A 19,685-nucleotide genomic window follows, 5' to 3' on the forward strand; every position below is an offset into this window, starting at 1 on the left:
GAGGAGATAACAGTTGAGCATGGTTGACATCCAATTGTCTCATAATATTTAGGGAGTCCTTTTAGTCAGCTACTTGTGCTGAGTTTGAACTCCACCCATCCGAAAAGACATCTTCTCACATCTTGAGGGATCTCATTTACTGACTAACTGTATGGTCCACTCGCAGCTGAGACCCACTAACTTGCCCCCATTACCCTTGACCCACCCAATATCACCACTCCTCTCCCCTCTGCCACCGTTGAACCTCTGCTTGTTACCCTGGACCCAATCACAATCCACTTCCACATGCCTTCCTTCCTCTCAGAGCCGACACCTGTTATTGTCCCATGCCCAACCTGACCCTTCCTCCTCCCCTTCCTCCTCCCATTATTTGAGTCACCTGCCTACGCGCCTCCCCACATGACCCTACCTCCATGAGATGTTTATCTACCAAACTCTCACTCTGGGCCTGCCACCCTACCACATCCCACTGCCCTCTGACTGTGACTGTTCCATCTTATCACCAGTACCCTGTGTTCACCTCCCAAGAGTCCACAGTTGACACCACAAACCCTGCCTTCTAAGACATCCTCTTTCCCCCTTCCTAGGCATCCTTTACCACTCAACCCTTCCCTGCTTGGCCTGCTTCCCATATCCAGCATTGGCACAGCTTTTGACAGCAAAAGCTATCAGGAAGAATGTTTCAAATGTTGGGGAAGTCCAGAATTAGGGGTCAGAATCTAAGAATAAGGGGCATGCCATTCAGGACTGAGATGAGGAAGAACTTCTTCACTCACAGTTGTGAATCTGTGGAATTCTGTACCACAGAAAACTGTTGGGGTCAGTTCATTACATATATTCAAGAGGGAACTGGACATGGCCCTTGTGGCTAAAGGGATCAAGGGGAATGGAGGGAAAGCAAGAATGGGATATTGAAAGTGTATGATCAATCATGATCATATTGAATAGTGGTGCAGGCCCACAGGGCTTAATGGCCTACTCCTGCACCTGTTTTCTATGTTTCTATTAGCAGTTGACATGAGTGAGGTTATATGAAGTCCCCAAAAAGGCGACACAGTATCTATAAGCTTGACATCATGGAAGAGATGAAGTTCACAGGTGCTTGCCAGTTACAGGTGCAAAAATGAACGTTCTAAATTCTCCATGGCAGGGAAAGTAATTTGGAAGCTGAACTTAATTCCAGTACGGGGGCCTTTTAATGAGCATGCACACAATGCTAATACATGCTAATTGAGTTCCTGATGTTGTTCATCAGAAAGTTCAAGCCCGCCTTTAGACCATCTTGAAAATCAGGGGAGAAAGATATAAACAGTGCATCTCGTCATCGGGAAACGTATTAAGTGCCCACCTGCCACAGGTTCCACTGCTGGCAAGACCAGAAAATCCCGCCTATTGTGATTCTGGATAGAATTTTAGTAACTTACCATATTAAAGAAAGGATTTGCATTTGTATAATGCCTTTCATATCTTCTGGCCAACAAATATAGTTCACAAGCAATAAGTGAGATTGAGGTTGGTGTGGCTGTTGTTAAGTAGTCAAACATTTAGTGAGGAGTTGGCTTCTGCATGACAATCACACAAACCACAACATAAATAGTTAATATGTGTTGGTGGGAACAGCAGGAGAACTCCATTACCTTTCATCAAATTCTGCCAAATCACTTTAATTTTTACAGATGGGATTAAATAGGATATAGGAAACAGAAACTCCACTCAAGCATGCTCCACTCAAGCCCCCTCCTATCTTTCCTCTGCTAAATCTATCATTGTAATGCTAGCCCCTCCTCCCTCAGATGGGGAGCATGATGGCACAGTGGTTAGCACTGCTGCCTCATAGCACCAGCGACTCGGGTTCGATTCCCGCCTTGAATCACTGTCTGTGGGGGGTCTGCATGTTCTCCCCATGTCAGCATGGGTTTCCTCCAGGTGCCCCTATTTCCTCCCACAGTCCAAAAATGTGTGGGTTAGGTGGATTGGCCATTCTAATTTGCCCCTTCGTGTCAGGGGGATTAGCTAGGGTAAATGCATGGGGTTATGGGGATAGGGCCTGGGTGGATTGTGATCAGTGCAGACCCAATGGGCCCATTGGCCTCCTTCTGCACTGTAGGGTTTATTTAATTCGATGATTCTTCCCCTGAAAATCAACTGTAGTATTTGCTTATGTTAGGAAATTGAGATAGTTTTGAGTGATCTGTATTTGTGCTGTGTGTATTAGGCAAAAGATATAATGTAAGTTTTTGAAAGCTAGGAAAGGGCTAAAACTTCAGTTTAGCTTCATGTTAAACAAAGATGCCGACAAGTCTGTTTTAGTTACAACTTTGCCTGTATTGTAATTCAGGGTTTACAACGTAAAAGCAATTACAGGCTTTAAAAAAGAATTAAACTGTTACTTAGCAACAAGCAGCTCACACTGAAAAGCAGAAACATTGAAGTTCAAACTGGAAGGAGTTAACTCAGGAGCAAGAGTTTTTTTCTAGAAACTTCCAATACAGCAGACAATAAAGGGGCAGAAAGCAAGTACCATAGGTTAAGAAACAGAAAATTCTAGAAACCATAGAATGAAAAGAAGAGCCCCAGGAAGACTAAGGTCAAAGAGACAAAAAACCAGAGCAGAATTCTCCAATTTTTTTTGAGAGTGTTGCCTTGGTTGGGAAATGTGGAGTGCAGCCATCGGTTGCCTTGCCAGCTTTTCCTGCCATAGTTTTAAACTCTTTGGAAAAACAAATGGAAGGGACAGGTGCCATGAAGTGATGCTTCAGGAAGCCCCAATTTTAAGGAATAAAAATGGAAGCTCCCCCCCGAGATGGAACCTGCCGCTAGGGAACCTCACAATCATAGACACAGGACTCCCATCCCTCCCACAACAACCCCCCCCTCCCCACACACACACACACACACACACACGCAACGAACCACCCTCTCATAACTACCTTAATGGAAGACCTGCGCCGCCCCCCAACCCCCGTTTCCCTGGGCACTGCAAGAATGCTGTCTAGGCATCACCCCCTCTCCCTTGATGGATGTACTTACCTGTGTGCTTCCAGCAGGTTCTGTTCACCTGGTTCCTGTTTCACAAAACCAATTGTAAACCCCATCAGTGTGACATCTTGCTGGCAGGTAGGAGAATTCCCTACATGGGGGTGATATAGCAGGGGCAACCAAATAGGGAAATTCTGCCAGTGTGAAAGCCATTTTGGAATACCCACTCAATTCTCTGCATCCATTGTCATTCCTTATAAATCTGTATATACCTGCAAAGGTATAGAGTCATAAGATCATAGACGTCTACAGCATGGAAATAGGTCCTTTGGCCCAACTTGTCCATGCCACCCACTTTTTACCACTAAGCTAGTCCCAATTGCCCACATTTGGCCCATAATCCTCAATACCCATCTCATCCATGTAACTGTCTAAATGCTTTTAAAAGACAAAATTGTGCCCACTTCTACTACTGCCCCTGGCAACTTGTTCCAGACACTCACCACTCTCTGAGTGAAAAAAATGCCCCTCTGGATCCTTTTGTATCTCTCCCCTCTCACCTTAAACCTATGCCCTCTAGTTCTGGATTCCCCTACCTTTGGGAAAAGGTATTGACTATCTGTCTTATCTATAGCTGTTTAATAAAATGTTCCATTCTTTTGTTAAAAGTTAATCGGCACTCCTGTGACTCCTCTAGTTATGGTCCCTAGTTCTGCTCCATAAGTGTAAACATTCGCTTTGTATTCACTCGTATCAAAATCTTTCATAATTTTAACAACTTCTATTAGGTTACTCCTCAATTTTTTTCCAAGAGAAGACACCCAGCCTGTCAAGTTTTTCTGATATGTATACCCATATTTTCTGGTATCATCCTTGTAAATCTCCTTTATACTCTCTCCAGTACTTCTGTCCTTCCTATAATATGGCAATCAGAACTGCACACAGTACTCTGTGTGATCTGTCTTACTAACTAATCTTGGTTACAGCACTGGTTGCAATAACTTAATGCAACTGCTCTGGTATTTTGAGGGAAAATCAGCTAGGATTTCCACTTCTAGTAGATATACAATGACGCTGTTGAAATGTATATGGATATCAAGCTTAACTTTACCCAAAATTATCACCAAAGTTAGATTGGCAGCCAGTATTTTCTGTCTGGGTCTGGACATGAAGAATTGATACTTGGTTGAGGTACTGCTGTGAGGCAGCTGTTTGTGGAATCAAGGCCAAACATGAAGAAACAATATGGACAATGGTGAAAGTAACGCAGACAGTAAGGAAAAAGAGAGGTTGATTCAGAAAACTGCTAGGCCGTTGATGTGGAGGCAACAGTTCCATCCAACAGGCAGAACCAGTGATAATTCTATCATAAACTGTTGGATTATAGATGGGATTAGTGTTCCTTGAAAGCAAAACTACATAATGCAAGAGTACACCACTATTGAGAATGGAAACTTTGAGTTTAGGTCTTTGGATAGCCAAAAATGACTGAAGATTAAAGCTGCTGGCTGGGGGTAAGTAGTGGACATCTTGCAAGATGGAGATAACTGTGAGGCAGCTGTAAATAATGGGTAATGTGAGACTTTATGACACGTAAAATGTATGTCATCTGGTGGGAGAACAGGCCAACAAATTCAAAGGAAAAAGCAGCCAGGGCTTTTGTTTGGTACCCATCACAATGCATAGAACATAGAACATAGAACACTACAGCACAAACAGGCCCTTCGGCCCACAAGTTGCGCCGATCACATCATCACCTACCAACCTACAGACCTATCTATAACCCTCAATCTCATTAAACCCCATATACTCATCCAGAAGTCTTTTAAAAGACCCCAGCGAGTTTGCCTCCACCACCACTGACGGCAGCCGATTCCATTCACTCACCACCCTCTGAGTGAAAAACTTACCCCTAACATCACTTCTGAACCTCCCTCCCCGCACCTTAAATCTGTGTCCTCTCGTAGCGACCATTTCAAACCGGGGAAATAGCCTCTGAGAGTCCACCCTATCTATTCCTCTCAACATTTTGTAAACTTCTATCAGGTCGCCTCTCAACCTTCGTCTCTCCAGGGAAAAGAGTCCCAGCTCCCTCAACCTAACTTCATAAGGCATGCTTCCCAGTCCAGGCAACATCCTTGTAAATCTCCTCTGCACCCTTTCAATAGCTTCTACATCCTTCCTATAGTGAGGCGACCAGAACTGCGCACAATACTCCAAATACTGCGCACAATACTCCAAATGCAGTTGTTCCTTTATATTGAAACACCAGCCTAGATTATGTGGTCAAATCCTTTCATGGCCTAAGCCAAACTGATACTTTTTTTTAATAAAAGAAACCTTCTGGTATGGATTTGGATGTTTCCAGACTTCCCATTTCTTAGCGTCACACAGCTGAATCTTGCTGTATTTTTTTTCACAGTTCTCATAAGCTTTCTAAAATGGGCTTCTGAAATTGCACAATAATGGCCAATGTTGATTGTACCAATTGAAGTTAAATGCTTACTGGTGGAGGCATCAGTTAGATGGTTACTTAAGCACGTACAGAGAGACACTGTTATAGTGTTCCTTTAGACCCTCTCCAAGGCCAGTGAATTGGTTAATTGATTGTTTGTTTTGTTCAAAAGAGTATGAAGAAACACGTAATGACATCAGAGTTAGGTAGATACTTGTAATGTTTCACTCTGAATAAATCTAAGCCAAGTAAAGACTAGTTTGGGGTTCTTCATTCACTATATGGTTATCAGGAATATAACCACTTAACATCTGAAACAAATTCCATATAATGTTTCTTGGCTTCATTCCAAATCCCAGAATTCAATTTTTTTTACCTTTGTCACTGCAATCCCATCATTAAAATTAGCAGCATATTCACCTTAAGATTTCTGTCTCTGCACTGTTTTAGTAATTCAGGTTCTTCGTGTGTATTTCTTTTCACCATTTCTTTAAAAAATACTTTTCCTTGAACAGTTTCTGTTCCTCTCTGCTAATTTCATTGACCAACTGAAGTCTTCTAGCAAGCTCCCATGTCCACTTTCAGTATTCATGCTGCACCCATCTCTTACTTACAGATACCTGGTATTATCGGTATCATCATTACTCTTTTCTCAACTTACTAAATAACAGACCACTTTACAAGAATGAATCCTGTGCAGTTGGAAGATTGGTCATGTTGCTGCAAGGAGAATTGATCATTGCCAGAGTCCTGCAAGCGGTTGCTGTTTAGCATCTTTAGCGTTAATATGGAAGACGATATCAAGAAAACAGTTTGTAAGATTTTGGGTGATAAAAATGCAGGTATCAGAACATAAAATGAGGAAAACAAACTACAGGCAGATCTAAATGTAATGGGCCAATGAGCTGTCCTTTCTAAGTGGCGTTATGCTCATATTATCATATAAATCAAATCTAGGTCTCACCAAATATAATCTAGCATATGAAGAAAATGCAAAAAAAAGAATGGTGAGTTCTCAATCTGGTCCCTAGTTGCAACTTTGTATAACATTTTAAATCAGAGGCCTTATGGGAGGCACAGTCTTTTTGGTAACCGATTCTCTTCGCAGTAACAACACTGATAGTCAAAGAATGAGACATTCATAGCGATCATAGCAAAATGCTAGGTCAAGTTTCTGTTAAAGGAAGGGATGCAGTCAAATATACAGCAGGAAATTGATTATTGTATTGAAGACGGGACAATTGTCACAGCATCACAGGCAGTGACAGATAAGTTCAAATCGCAGAATTTCTCTGCGTGTTTTAGTTTTATAGTGGGAGATGGGACAAGGTAACAGGAAGCAATTAGTTGTGACCTGGTTGTTTAATTCATTTCAGGATTAGGATCATTAATCTCTCATGTCTAATTATACAGAGTCAGCTTTCATCATTACAACAGCTTTTAAACTGTGCATTGTGTAAGGTACAGTAATTCTGACAATATTGCATATGTTTGTTTTTAATCCTAATATCTGAAATAGTTATGGCTCATTACCCAGGAAATATAAGTATTAGTTATTTACCAAAGACTGAGAAACAAATGACTATTGTAGTTCAGTACAAAATGCGATACAAATGTAGAACTTAGTCTATGTAACAGTAGTAACCATGGAAACTTATCTTTTTCACTTATGACTATTCATTGTTGTAAGGTTTTAGATAAGTAGCTGGTGGTATTGAATATAACACAAGTTGAAAGAATCAGATAAAGATGCCTAGGCCAGCTGAAAAGACAATTGATGCATTATCAGAGAAATCTCACCTTTAAGCGCACATTTCCATTAATTTCTTCACATTAGAAGGCAAAAACAACAAGTCATAGGAATCACGGTGTGATCATTTTGTCAAAGACAAGATACGTAGGAATGGGGAAGGCCATTTGGTCCATCTTATTTCATCCATCCAGAACAACTTTCCATTACCCCTTGCTGCTTTGAATTGTTCCTTAAACAATTCAGAGCTTGCGCCATCATCATTCTTACCAGAAATCCATTTGAAGCATTGATCCACTCCTTGCATAGTAAAGAGCTAAACCCGTTGTATCTATGTACTTTGCCCTGACATCAATTCTATAGTTAGATTTTCCCAATTTGAAAAGATCTTCTCCTATTTCCACTATCTAATTAAAAGTAGTGTTGCAGATTTACTTCTCCATACCATTTACTACCTTGCATCTCACGATATGAAAGTCCCAAAACTTTCCAGCTGCTCCTTATAATTCAATCCGCTGACAAACAAGGGACCTGATCTTAATTCTGGATGGGTTTTGACTGAGTTCAAATCCAAGACAAGCCACATGACTCCTCTTCACAGTGCCTTAAGCTCTAGAGTGCTTCCTTTGCTTTTTAGTGAGCACTTTTGGATGCAGTACTCAAGATGTGCTCCAAAGAGAGCACTTGACAACTTCCTCTTATTTACATTCTACTGTTTTGGCTTTGTAGTTCAACTTTCTTTTGGCTTTGCTGATTGCTATTCTGCATTAGCTGGATATATTGCGCCTAAGTGGCGAGGCCAAATGCACCCCGATATTGGTCTAATTTACAACGAGACACATTGATGGAGTGATACATGATGCAGCAGTCATGCATTACATTCATCAGCTCTGATCCTAGGCCATCTGGATACACTTAATCTATATTGTGTTGATTGAATAACTTCCCTGTTCTCACACATCTCTTCAACGAGTAAACTGTTCGCAGTGGGTTGACCTGACAGCTTATAGCAAGCCCTGGGCGCTATTTCAATTGGAGAAATCTGCACAGAATAGTTCTCTCAATAATTTACTCACTTTTAGTGATAAAATTTGCCCCCAGTATCAGTTCAAAATTAGATATGTCATTGATGTAAATGAAAACTATTGTTGGAAAAGTTTCCTGCCCAGTAAATTTTGGGCTTTTATAATCATGTCATATAGTTATGAGCTACAAGCAAGAAAAGGAATGATGTATATTTATAAAACCATTTTTCTTGCATGAACCGTTGACCATAATAAGAGAATGAACGCATTTAAATCAATGTAAGTACAAATCAGAGAAACCTGTTTTCTTCTTAAACTAACCTTGAAAGGGGAGGTCATAAAGGTTTACAGCAGGGAAACAGGCCCTTCGACCCAACTTGTCCATGCCATCCTTTTTTTTAAACCCCTAAGCTAGTCCCAATTGCCTGCGTTTGGCCCATATCCCTCTATATCTATCTTTAAACAATGTAATTGTCTAAATGCTTTTTGAAAGACAAAATTGTACCTGTCTGTACTACTACCTCTCGCAGCTTGTTCCAGACACTCACCATCCTCTGTGTGAAAAAATTGCCTCTTTTCTTTCCCTGACTCTGGATCAACCTAAACAATATATCAACACACACAAGTACATCACAAAGGTGATTATTTATGATGTATTAACCATTAATTTCCAGAAGAAAAACATCACTTAGATAAAGTAGCAATGCTGAGCTCCCTATCTCTGTCAGTGGAGCACAGAAATGAATATCTATGCAGGAACCTTGTAGGATGAATTAAAATCAAAGCACTAAAACATATCAGAAAGCCCCTCCTGGAGAGCTGTCAGCAATCAGAGTTGTCCAGTCTGTGAGGGGAGGATGCCCCATGAGACCGCGACTATTTTTATGTCCCACCCTCATGTATCCAGTGCCTGTCAGCCTGAACATTGAAGCTGGGTAGAAAAAGGAACTTAAGTGCCTCAACAGGGGCAAGGGCAGCCTTCCCATCTAAAGCTCTGCCCACCCCATTGTGCATCTGGGTTGGGATGGGTGAGATCCCAGGTGGAATCCCGCCCATGCAATTTCACACATCCAGAGGACTTGAGGGATGTCCTCATAGCATCCCTGAAGAGACCAAACATCCCAGCTCATTCAGAGGAGTTCTTGGTTTGTGACCAACCAAAATGGAGAAGATGCATTTGGGAAGAGACCAAGCACATTGAGAAACATCGTCAGCAGCATAGAGTGGTGAAGTTAAGGCATCGGAGGGAGCACACAAACCTCTAAACAACCCATGTACCCAACTCCTGAAGCACCATTGTCCCAGCATGTCCACAGATCATACATTAGATTTATCAGCAATCTCATAAATCATTGCACTGGAGTGAAAGCATGTCTTCCTCAATCCTACGGAATTACATAAGACTGCGGTATTGTATTCATGCCCAACTAATTTTGCATACAGATCAAAGTTTTGACTTAGCACTGTTAAATAATGTGGAAGTAAAGAAAAAAATAATGTTCTTTGAATGAAAGTAGAACAAGGGATCCTTTATGAACTGAATGAGAAACTGAACGTATCAAAGTATGACAATTGTTGAACGTATTGACCTGTAAAGGTTCAAAGTGGAACATCCTTGTAAACATTATACAAATAAAATAAACTATACTATCACTTAGCTAGCTGGGCAACAGGGAAAAGCAGGCACAGCCATTTGTGATTTGGAGTCCTACAATTGGCAAATGATCCCAACCACAGAATCCCTATAATGTATAAGGAGGCCAGTCAGCCCATTGAGTCCGCACGACCACATTCCCACCCAGGCCCTATTCCCATAACCTCACATCTTTACCCTGCTAATTCTCCTGACACTAGGGTCATTTTAGCATGGCCCAATTAACCTAACCTGTGCATCTTTAGACTGTGGGAGGAAACTGGAATACCCAGTGGAAACCCACACAGACACAGGGGGAAAAACAAATTACTGCGGATGCTGAAGAGAAAATGTTGGAAAATCTCAGCTGGTCTCGAGCATCTGTAAGGAGAGAAAAGGGCTGACATTTCGAATCCAGATGACCCTTTGTCAAAGCTTTCTCTTTTGATTTCAAACACTGGGAGAAGGTGCAAATTCAGACAGAGACCCGAGGCTGGAATTGAACCCAGGTCTCTAGTGCTGTGAGGTAGCAGTGCTAACCATTGTGCCACCGTGCTGCCCTGTCCTGATTTGTAATTTTTTGCAAGTGCCTGAGAGTGCAGTATCTGCCTTACGTCTCACCCAGAACAACACCATTGAATGCAATGCAAATTTCAGAACTGCAGCCCACAGTCTATGGGCACAGAGTTGTTGGCTGTAAGTAGAATTTCATCTGTGGAGCGTTTTGATTTTCACCAGATGGTATGAAAACCCCCATTCAAAGAAAGAGAAGAATGAGATTTAAGGTGAGGAATGTAACTTTTATCATTTGCAAATAGATTCTGAGTGAGAAGAATTCATAGAAAATTCAGTTTATACTGTCAGGTATCTGAGATACTGAAGGATTTGAAACCATTGACTTTTCATTTTGTACAATTTGCTTTGGATGATCAGTATGCCTGTTTATGAGCTCAATCTTCCCTGTATAACTAATCTTGTGGGTACTGCAATTAAATCACAATTTCACCTCAGCCTCTTTATTTTCTGTATCTTGCTCAGCTGGTGACTTGAGTGCTGTATAGTCTTAACAGACCATAAAATCAATTACATCCTCTGTTTAAATGACTTCAAGTTTTAATGACCACTGACATTTAATCTTACTTAATTGGATGTGGTATTTAACAAAGCCTTGTCTATACAATGCTGGATGATGCAGAATAAACAAAGGCATTAGTTACGGGTTTGGTTTTTAAACTTGATGAAAACCTTTCTGTAGGATCTCTAATGTTTGCTTTACCTCTCCCCAAGGACTGAGCAAGCTAAGGACTGCTGCAAGTGGAACAAGAAATGGATTTTCAGCAAAGCCCGACCTGCAGTCTCGAGAGACTGAGCGGCAAACTGTCCAGAGACTCAAGGACAAATGTAAGAAGCAGGCCAAACAACTCCAATCTCTCCATGAGCATTTAAAGAGAGCAAGCCTTGGTATTGAGGTGCTTGCTGTGACAACACAACATTTTCACCATAAAGTGAGTACATCCTTTGCTGCATATTTGGCTTCTGTAGGAAATTGTCAAACATCATTAATTTCATTCATTTACAGAACCCTGGGTAATGAGTGTTTTTATCTTTCATACAGATGAAGTCACTGATTTAATAATAGTATTATGCCAAAATATTATGCCAGTTTGGACTCTGAGACATATTGGCAGAACCTATATTGATTGCAACCAGTAGGCACAGTGGCACAGTGGTTAGCATTGCTGCCTCATGGTGTCAGGGACCTGAGTTTGATTCCCAGCTTGGGTCACTGTCTGTGTGGAGATTTCACATTCTCCCTGTGTCTGCATGGGTTTCCTTTGGGGTGCTCCAGTTTCCTCCCACATTCCAAAAACATAGAACATAGACGTGCAGATTACGTGAATTGGCCATGCTAAATTCTCCCTCAGTGTACCCAAACAGGAGCTGGAGAGTGGCGACTGGGGGATTTTCGCAGTAACTTCATTGCAGTGTGAATGTAAACCTATTTGTGACTAATAAATAAACTTTAAAAACTTTCAATAAACTATTAATTAGATGTAATGTTATTATCCTCCATTGAATTCTATTTTCTACATTCTACGAAGTTGCATGGAGTTAGTGCCATTAATGCTACATTTGTTGTAAATTTATAGTTGATTTGCAATAACAGTGCAAAAATTGTTTATATCATTGCACATTTCAACATGGCTGCGAATCAGTACTCATAGATGAGATTTTATAACTCATTAAAACTCACCCACTCACCTGGAGTTGAAATCAGGCCCTATGTACCCATTGTAAACCTACTCCCAGTTTCTATGATTTGAATGATGTTTTGTTTTGAAATTGGTTTGCTAAATTCAAACCAAAACAGAGGAAAAAAATTGGACTGCACCCAAATTGGAGCATGATCCTCGTGCAGCAAGGGCTGCATGTGGCTAATGCCCATCTAGTACATGCCCACCTCATTTGTTTAATACTGACACCCTGAAGGTTCCAACCAGGGGCCCAGGGGCAGCCCAAAGGCTTGAGGGAAAAAGGAAGATCAGTCAGCTCAGACACCAGCCCATTTAGTAATAAGTGTCTGGGGATGGGTGAGAAGAGGAGGAAGAGTGAGTGACAGATGGCTCTGCCATCATGTAGATAAATAGAAACTTACCATTCAGTAGCAGCCTTCAATAGCCTCTTTAAAGGAGGCTGGTGGGGTTGTCAAGCAGGTGAATGTATTGACCTCTGCATACACCAGTGTTCATTTGCTTCAGAATTTCAGAACAGGGACCTCAAAACAGGCATTATGTCCCCTGTATTAACGTACAAGAGTTTAAGGCCTGTTTCAGTTGAGCGCATTGGATGCCTGGACAAAAGTGTTTGCCAACGTGGCTATATGTTGGTATATATGGTATATCAGCTGTAGAATTTTGGAACATTCCTCACCTGCCATATTAGCTGTTTCGGTGCCTGGTTTATGCTGGGAAAATGAAGAAGGCACCAATTAATTCTGAGGCTAAAGGGCCTTCTTTAATTGAGATATTGATATTTTTGGACTTTGTATTACACCAGAGCGATTTGTTCACTGGCTGCTCTTGCACACAGTTACTGAATAAATGACTGGAAAATTGTACAGGGCCAATAGCTAAATTTGTGATCTGCATTCCTGGTAGATAAGGCTGTCCTCAAAGTTCACACAGTTGACGGAGCTACAGACACCATTGAAAAAAATGCATTTTTAACCGAACAGTACTTTGCCAATTTAGTTTCTTCCACAATCCCATTCTAATTAAGTTTGGACTGATAGATTGTGAATATCAAGCTTAAAAATAAACAAGAGTGACAGCAGCTACAGAGGATATCCACTAATTGGAAATTGCCAAATAATTCCACTTCTGAGCATGTTATTATTTGAATATGGTTTTAAAATACGTGCGCTGTTGAATGCCTTTTAGAGGTTTGTGCTGTCAGTTTACTGAATGAGAAGCCACAATTAAAAATTGAAACAGTTCATTCGAAGAAACATCGGGCAGGATTTACTGCCCTCGCCTGTGGCAAGTTTGGTGATGGGTCCGGTAGGGATGCTGCTACCTTCCCGCCACTGATTCGATTAAGTCTGTGATGGGAGGGGCTGTGCGCAGTCTTCCAGTCCTGCTGCCAATCAAGGCCCCTTAATTTGGCAATTAATGCCTACTTAAGGGCCCTGTCCCACCACCCCTCGTAGTCACCCAGCAACAGATGGGAGACTAAGCAGGCAGGGAGTCTGAAAATCAGACTTGTCAGGGTTGCTTCCCGGCTCCTGAAGGGGGCCAATCATCAAAAGCATTTTGTACCTAATGAAGGGAAGGGAAGGGCCTGCTTAGAGTCACCTGCCTGCCTTTGCTGCTGACCCCTGCCCCCTCCTCACCTTCCACCCCTTTCCCTGCAATTCCAACTCTATGATTCCCCCTCTCGCCATTACTCATCTTTTGCCTGTGTCCCTCAGGTGGGTGTATTATTGGCAGCAGCCGCTACCTTCCCAGAGGTAATGCCTACGTTTAGCTAACGGCTCTTGGTGGGTAGGACTTTCATCCCTTTGGGAGTAGGCCCGTCACTGCCCAGCTAAGTGTCTGATTGGCAAAAGGTATAATGGGCCTTCCCGAAAAAGAGTGACATGGGGGCCCTCATTGCCTCTCCCCCCTGACAGGCGAGACTCACATTGCCCCCATATTACACTGCCTGAGAACAGTATTGGTGTGCTGTTGCTATCTGATCTAGTTCTGCAGCATTTCCTTAACACATCTTGGCAGTTGATTCTTGATGCCATAATTTCTCTTCACTGCCTGAGTTTATCTTTGCAGCTGCAAGTCAGTATGTTATCAGCTGCAATTTTCAGAAATATTCACAATGCACAATTTCACTTGATGATTTTTGATTAGTGTCATCATATCTCTGAATTCATTTGTGTTCAGTCTGATGAGGATTGATGACTATGGGTGACCTTGTCTTGATTTTGCATTTGCTTTGGAATTTTTTTTGATTAGACTCTTTGCCATTCTGATCGGGATAGATCACTTCATGGTTCCTATGACATGTTTGATTGAATTAGCAATTTGCCATGATACATTAAAAGAAATGTATATCTGTCAGGATATCAAGGCTCAAATAGTCATGAATTAGCATCCCAGCACACTTGTCAGAAAATCTGCTGTTCAATCCTATTACACAGTCCCTGTGTTTGAACCAGCACAGCTTGCAGGGGAGTGCTAGCTTTGTTCGATTGATATCTTTATGACCATATAATAACCTGGGGCACAATTCTACAATCTCAGTCTGGCTGGTTTGCAGGGTGGCTTTCCTCCTACGTTCCCACATGTCCCTGACTGATCCATAATTTTATTTGGGGGTGGGGGTGTGGCAGGAGAGGCCAGGTGGCTTGCCCACCCTCACCCAGATTGAGGTCCTTAAATTACATATCAGGTACCCGCTCTAAAATCTGCTCCCTATGGATACTGTTTCCCCACCAGTCTCTCCATCTAGATTTCCATTCTCCTCTCCCAACCACATTGCCAAACCACCACTGCCCAGACTTCACTTCCTCTCCCTGCCATCAAACCACCACCACCGCCACCCCCCCTACCCCCCGCCCACAACTGCCTGGTCTAATCCAAACAAATTGCCCATAAACTCTCTGAGCTTGAACTTCTGCTCCAATGAGGAGCCATTGAATGCACCTCAGCGCAAATCTTTAGATGGCAGAGTGGGAAACCCCACAGTCCAAAAAATCCTGCCTCTGAGCTTTCTTTACAGGGTTTTTTCCAATGCCTGTGTGTTTATTTAGGATTGAGAGTTGTGATGTGGATAAAAGTATTTTGTCATTGTTACTATGAATGGCTGTGATTAATTGGCAGCTTTATGAGAAGATAAGAGGAGAAATGTGTTTCAATGGAAATGTTGATTGGCTCTTTTCTCTTTGTTTCCTGGTGTGGGATTAGGGTTCCCTCATGGTTTATGACTGCTCTGAGATAGCTTTGCAAAAATCTTGTCCTTAACTTGCCTGATAGATTCATAAAGTTGCTGCTTAATAAAGCATTTGTAAATTAATTGCCCAGTATTATCCCCATTGAATGTTATGTTATGAATAGCTTAAGTACCCTTTACGTCTGGTGAGAATTATCAGTACAAAAGCAAAACACTGCAACTGCTGCAAACCTGAAATTAAAATTGAAAATGCTGGAAATACTGAGTATTTGTGGAGAAAGAGACAGTGTAAATGGATGAAGTTTAATGGAGCCAGCTGAGCAGATTCATCAGATTCCCGGTATTGGGAAAAATGTCCTTCAATAAATGGAGAGCGGGAAGGTTCCAGCACGGGAATCTGATCTGCCACTGGCAGGATGGCACTTGTTAATTGGCAGTCATTAATTACCCACTTAACAGCAATTATCCCTGAGCCCATCAGAATTTATTGGTGGATCAGGGACTTAATGGGACCGACATGGCGGCCCTGAAGGCCAAATCCTATTGGGTTTGCCTGTGGCCGTCTAAAGGGACCCTCATTGTCAGACACCTGGTAATGGGAGGAAGTGCCACTGGAAGTCATACCATGCACTTGCATCCAACTCCTCTATCCCCTTCTGTGACAAGTCCCTCACTGTGACCGCACCCCCCATCCATCCATCCCACTGCCTTGTGTCTAGGGATCTGGCAGGGATCCTCTGGCTGGGCCTGGGAGGATTACCAATGGCAGGAAACACTCCCGGCAATGGAAAGCTGCTGGCTTCTGATTTGCCAGTAGTTTTTGGGGTGGGATTCCCGTTGGGGCTTAATTGTGTGGGAGGCCCAATGCTGACCAGAGAAGTGCCTGAGGGCACTTTAACCAGTGGGTAGGATTCCCATTGCTAGACTAAATCCCAATGAACTTTTCAGGTTGACTTATGTGAGGGATCGTGGTCCATATCATCTGGTCTGCATCATCAGAAATTGGATGTACAATTCAAGATGAGCATCGGGACCCCACAGATGCTCTGATGCACTGACCCCTATGGGAATTACCCAGCAGTGTGGACTTCCTATGGGCATTTCCTCAGCTCTCTGAATGACCACTCCCCCCATCACTCACTGACAACTCACGACCACACCCCCTGCCTATCTGCTCAACACAACCCGACCACTCTGATCCATCTCACCCACCTGCCACCCTACCCACTTAACTCACCCACCTACACATCTGACAGCCCTACCCATTTACGCATTCATCCACTCACCCAATCATCCATTTACTAACATCCACACTGGACGTTAAAATATGCTTCTGGCAGCTAGTGCTGTATAAAGGGAGCATGTCCGGTCTTTCCCCGCCGACATAACAACTTTGTTCCGCACATCTGGAGTAGCCAAGCTCAGAAGATCCAGCAAGGAATGCGGAGCAACATGGAGCTATGGAAATGATGGAGCGGAGGGGCAGTCCAACAATGACTGCCACCTTTGCGAAAGATCCACACCCCTATAAAATACACTGAGTGAAACTTAGCTGCCTGGTCAGTAATGTTACAAAGAGACATGACTGTCTGTCATAGAACTGCCCAATATTTATTCCATTTATTGATTTCAGTAGAATGATGATCTGTCACATTCTGCAGCAGCACAATTACTTTATTACCTGGGTTGCAGGTTAGAAAGCTATCTCCACTATGGAGTATGATGAACTTTATAATATTAAGACCTTATTACATGTAATAAACAACAGCCTTAAAATAATGTGACACTTATTTCTCTCTGACTACATCCTATGCCTAGGAATGAGTTGGCAATGGAACAAAAAAATTGGCAAAAATGCCTACTTACTGCTGGTGGCACGTCCAATATTGTTTTGCATGGACCTCAATTTGAGTGCTAATTCCTCCCAATGGGAAGGGATGGAGGCCAATTCCGTTAGGAGGCCTGAAACCATTCTTAATCAATCAGCACTGCTACTTTACGAAGCCACCCATAAACCACAAATAGTTTATTGGGCTGAGGCCATTGCAGTACTATTTAAAGAGATCATTAACTGCAGTGAAAAAACGCTGGTAGTAGGTCTGACACTCATTTTGTCCCTTGGGAGTTTTGAACCTTAAAAGCCCCCTGAAGTACATCACCTTGAAACTGCGCATCCTCATTAAACTCCCTAACACTGAAATCTGCTGCTGCATTTAAACATTTTCCAATGAGGTGGAGCATTGCAAAACCTGATCCATTATTGAATAAGTGAAGGAGGAATAAGGTTTGCCATTATACCATCTTTCGTGGGGATGGTACTGAAATCTATTATCAGGGACAGAGTAACTGAAACTTGCATCATTATTTTGGTTAAAGAGAATCAGCATGGATTTGTGAAGGGGAGGTCATTGCCACGTTTTGAGGAGGTCACGAATTTGGTGAATACGAATGTTGATGAGGTTCTGCATGCCAGACACTGAAGGCACAGAGAATCTAAATTAGCTTTGAAATATGTGTTGGAGGGCTTGAATAATGCCTTTCAATAAATTGATTTGTAAGATGTAAGATGTTCACCAGGGATCTATACCAGAGCTCAGCTTTTTCACTCTATATATTAACGGTTTGGATGAACAAAAAGAGAGTGAATATCCCAAGTTTGCAGTTGACACTATGTTATGGGACATAATTTAGAATCATAAAGTGCAGGAGGCCATTCAGCCCATCTGCACCCACCATAATGCCACCCAAACCCCATAGCCCCACACACTTACTCTGCTAGTGCCCCTGACATTAAGGGTCAATTTAACGTGGCCAATTAACCTAACCCACTCATTTTTGGACTGTGGGAGGAAACTGGAGCACCCGGAGGAAACCCATGCAGACACGGGGAGAATGTGCAAACTCCATCCAGACAGTGATCCGAGGTTGGAATGGACCTCAGTCCCTGGCATTGTGAGGCAGCTGTGCTAACCACTTTGCCACCATGCTGCCCCAAATGGGAGCAGGAAGTTGCACAGGTCAGAACCTGCTGAATCAGTACCTGGTATTCTTTGGCGTCATGTCACGTCAACCCCTGAATCTCCAGCTGGAAGTGGACAATGCCACGGGAGATCTACCAGTACCACAATATTAAAAAGTCATAGAGTCCATGAGAAAATGACCCCATCGTTTGATCCAGATAATTGGCTGTTTAAAATAAGGGGTGAGTCAGATTTCAGGAATCAGTCACTTTAGCATCTGGATATCGTAAATGAAGTCAGCGATATTGATTTCACTTTTCAAAGGCATTTAATGGGACATGGTAACTAAATCAGTATTCTGGATATATCAAATAAACACAGTGCTCTCTGTTGTTTTAGAGGCAATCCTGTCTCCTGCAGGATCCTGGCAATAATAAGGTTCAACCACTGTCTCAGAAACTAAGGGGTAGAAATCCATCTTCATTGGTGATGTAAAATAGGTCCTATCGGCTCAGTTACCTGTTATAGCACAGTACCCGATATTTAATTCCAATACAATCCACTACAAGTATCAGGCACTGGGTAAAACAGGCGACTAATCCAATACCACACATGGTTTGACAGCGTCATTAGGCAGCACCTTCCAAACCCATGACCACTATATTCTAAAAGAATAAGAGCAGCAGACACATGACAACACCACTACCTCCAAGCCACTCACCATCCTGACTTGGGTATAAATTGCCAATCCCTCAATGTTGCTGGGTTAAAATCCTGAAACTTCTCTAATAGCAATCTGCCTGTACCTACACCACATGGACTGCAGCAGTTCAAGATGGCAGTGCACCACTGCCTTCCCAAGGTCAGTTAGGGTTTGGCCAATAAATTCTGGCCCAGCTAGCAGTTCCTCTGAATCAATAGAAAGGAAAATCTTCCCCTAAACATGTCCAGGTGCAAAGAAGCTTAAAAATCACTGCAGAGTTTTGTACAAATCACTGATATAAAGTTGGGAAATGGCAGCCAGTCCGTACACTGCAAACCCCCACAGGCAGCAAAGTGATCGTGGTGAGATAGAGCCACAGAATTCCTGCAGTGCAGAAAGGCCATTCGGCCCGTCGAGTCTGCACTGACTCTCCGGCAGAGCATTTCACCCCTCATATTTACCCTGGCTAATCCCCCTAACCTTCACATCTTTGGACACGAAGGGGAACTTTAGCATGGTCAATCCACCTAATCTAACCTGCACATCTTTAAACTGTGGGAAGAAACCAGAGGATCCAGTCATCTGTTTAGTTATTATGACAGTTGGGGGATAAATATTGGCCAGGATATTGAAAATATAACTCTTGTGCTGTTCTTCAGAGCAGTGTCATGAGATCTTTTACATTCACCTGAGAGTGTAGGCAGGGCCTTGGTATAACTTTTCACCTAAAAGACA

General features: G+C 42.5%; 1 protein-coding gene across 7 annotated transcripts in view; it reads left to right on the forward strand.

The window, feature by feature from the left end:
* The window catches only part of LOC145349086 (microtubule-associated tumor suppressor candidate 2-like), a 453,839-nt gene that overhangs the window by 352,652 nt on the left and 81,502 nt on the right, over positions 1-19,685 (forward strand). For all 7 annotated transcript variants that reach the window (XR_013888055.1, XM_080197409.1, XM_080197414.1 and 4 more), the window contains one exon: positions 11,130-11,347. Coding sequence is in view for 6 of the 7 variants with exons in the window: in XM_080197409.1 (XP_080053535.1) it covers positions 11,130-11,347 (218 nt within the window). In the remaining variant the exon portion in view is untranslated. The remainder of the gene's footprint in view (positions 1-11,129; positions 11,348-19,685) is intronic.

This window comes from Carcharhinus amblyrhynchos, chromosome 10 (genome assembly GCF_965287045.1).
Source record: "Carcharhinus amblyrhynchos chromosome 10, sCarAmb.v2.hapA, whole genome shotgun sequence".
In the NCBI taxonomy this organism is placed as follows: Eukaryota; Metazoa; Chordata; class Chondrichthyes; order Carcharhiniformes; family Carcharhinidae; genus Carcharhinus; species Carcharhinus amblyrhynchos.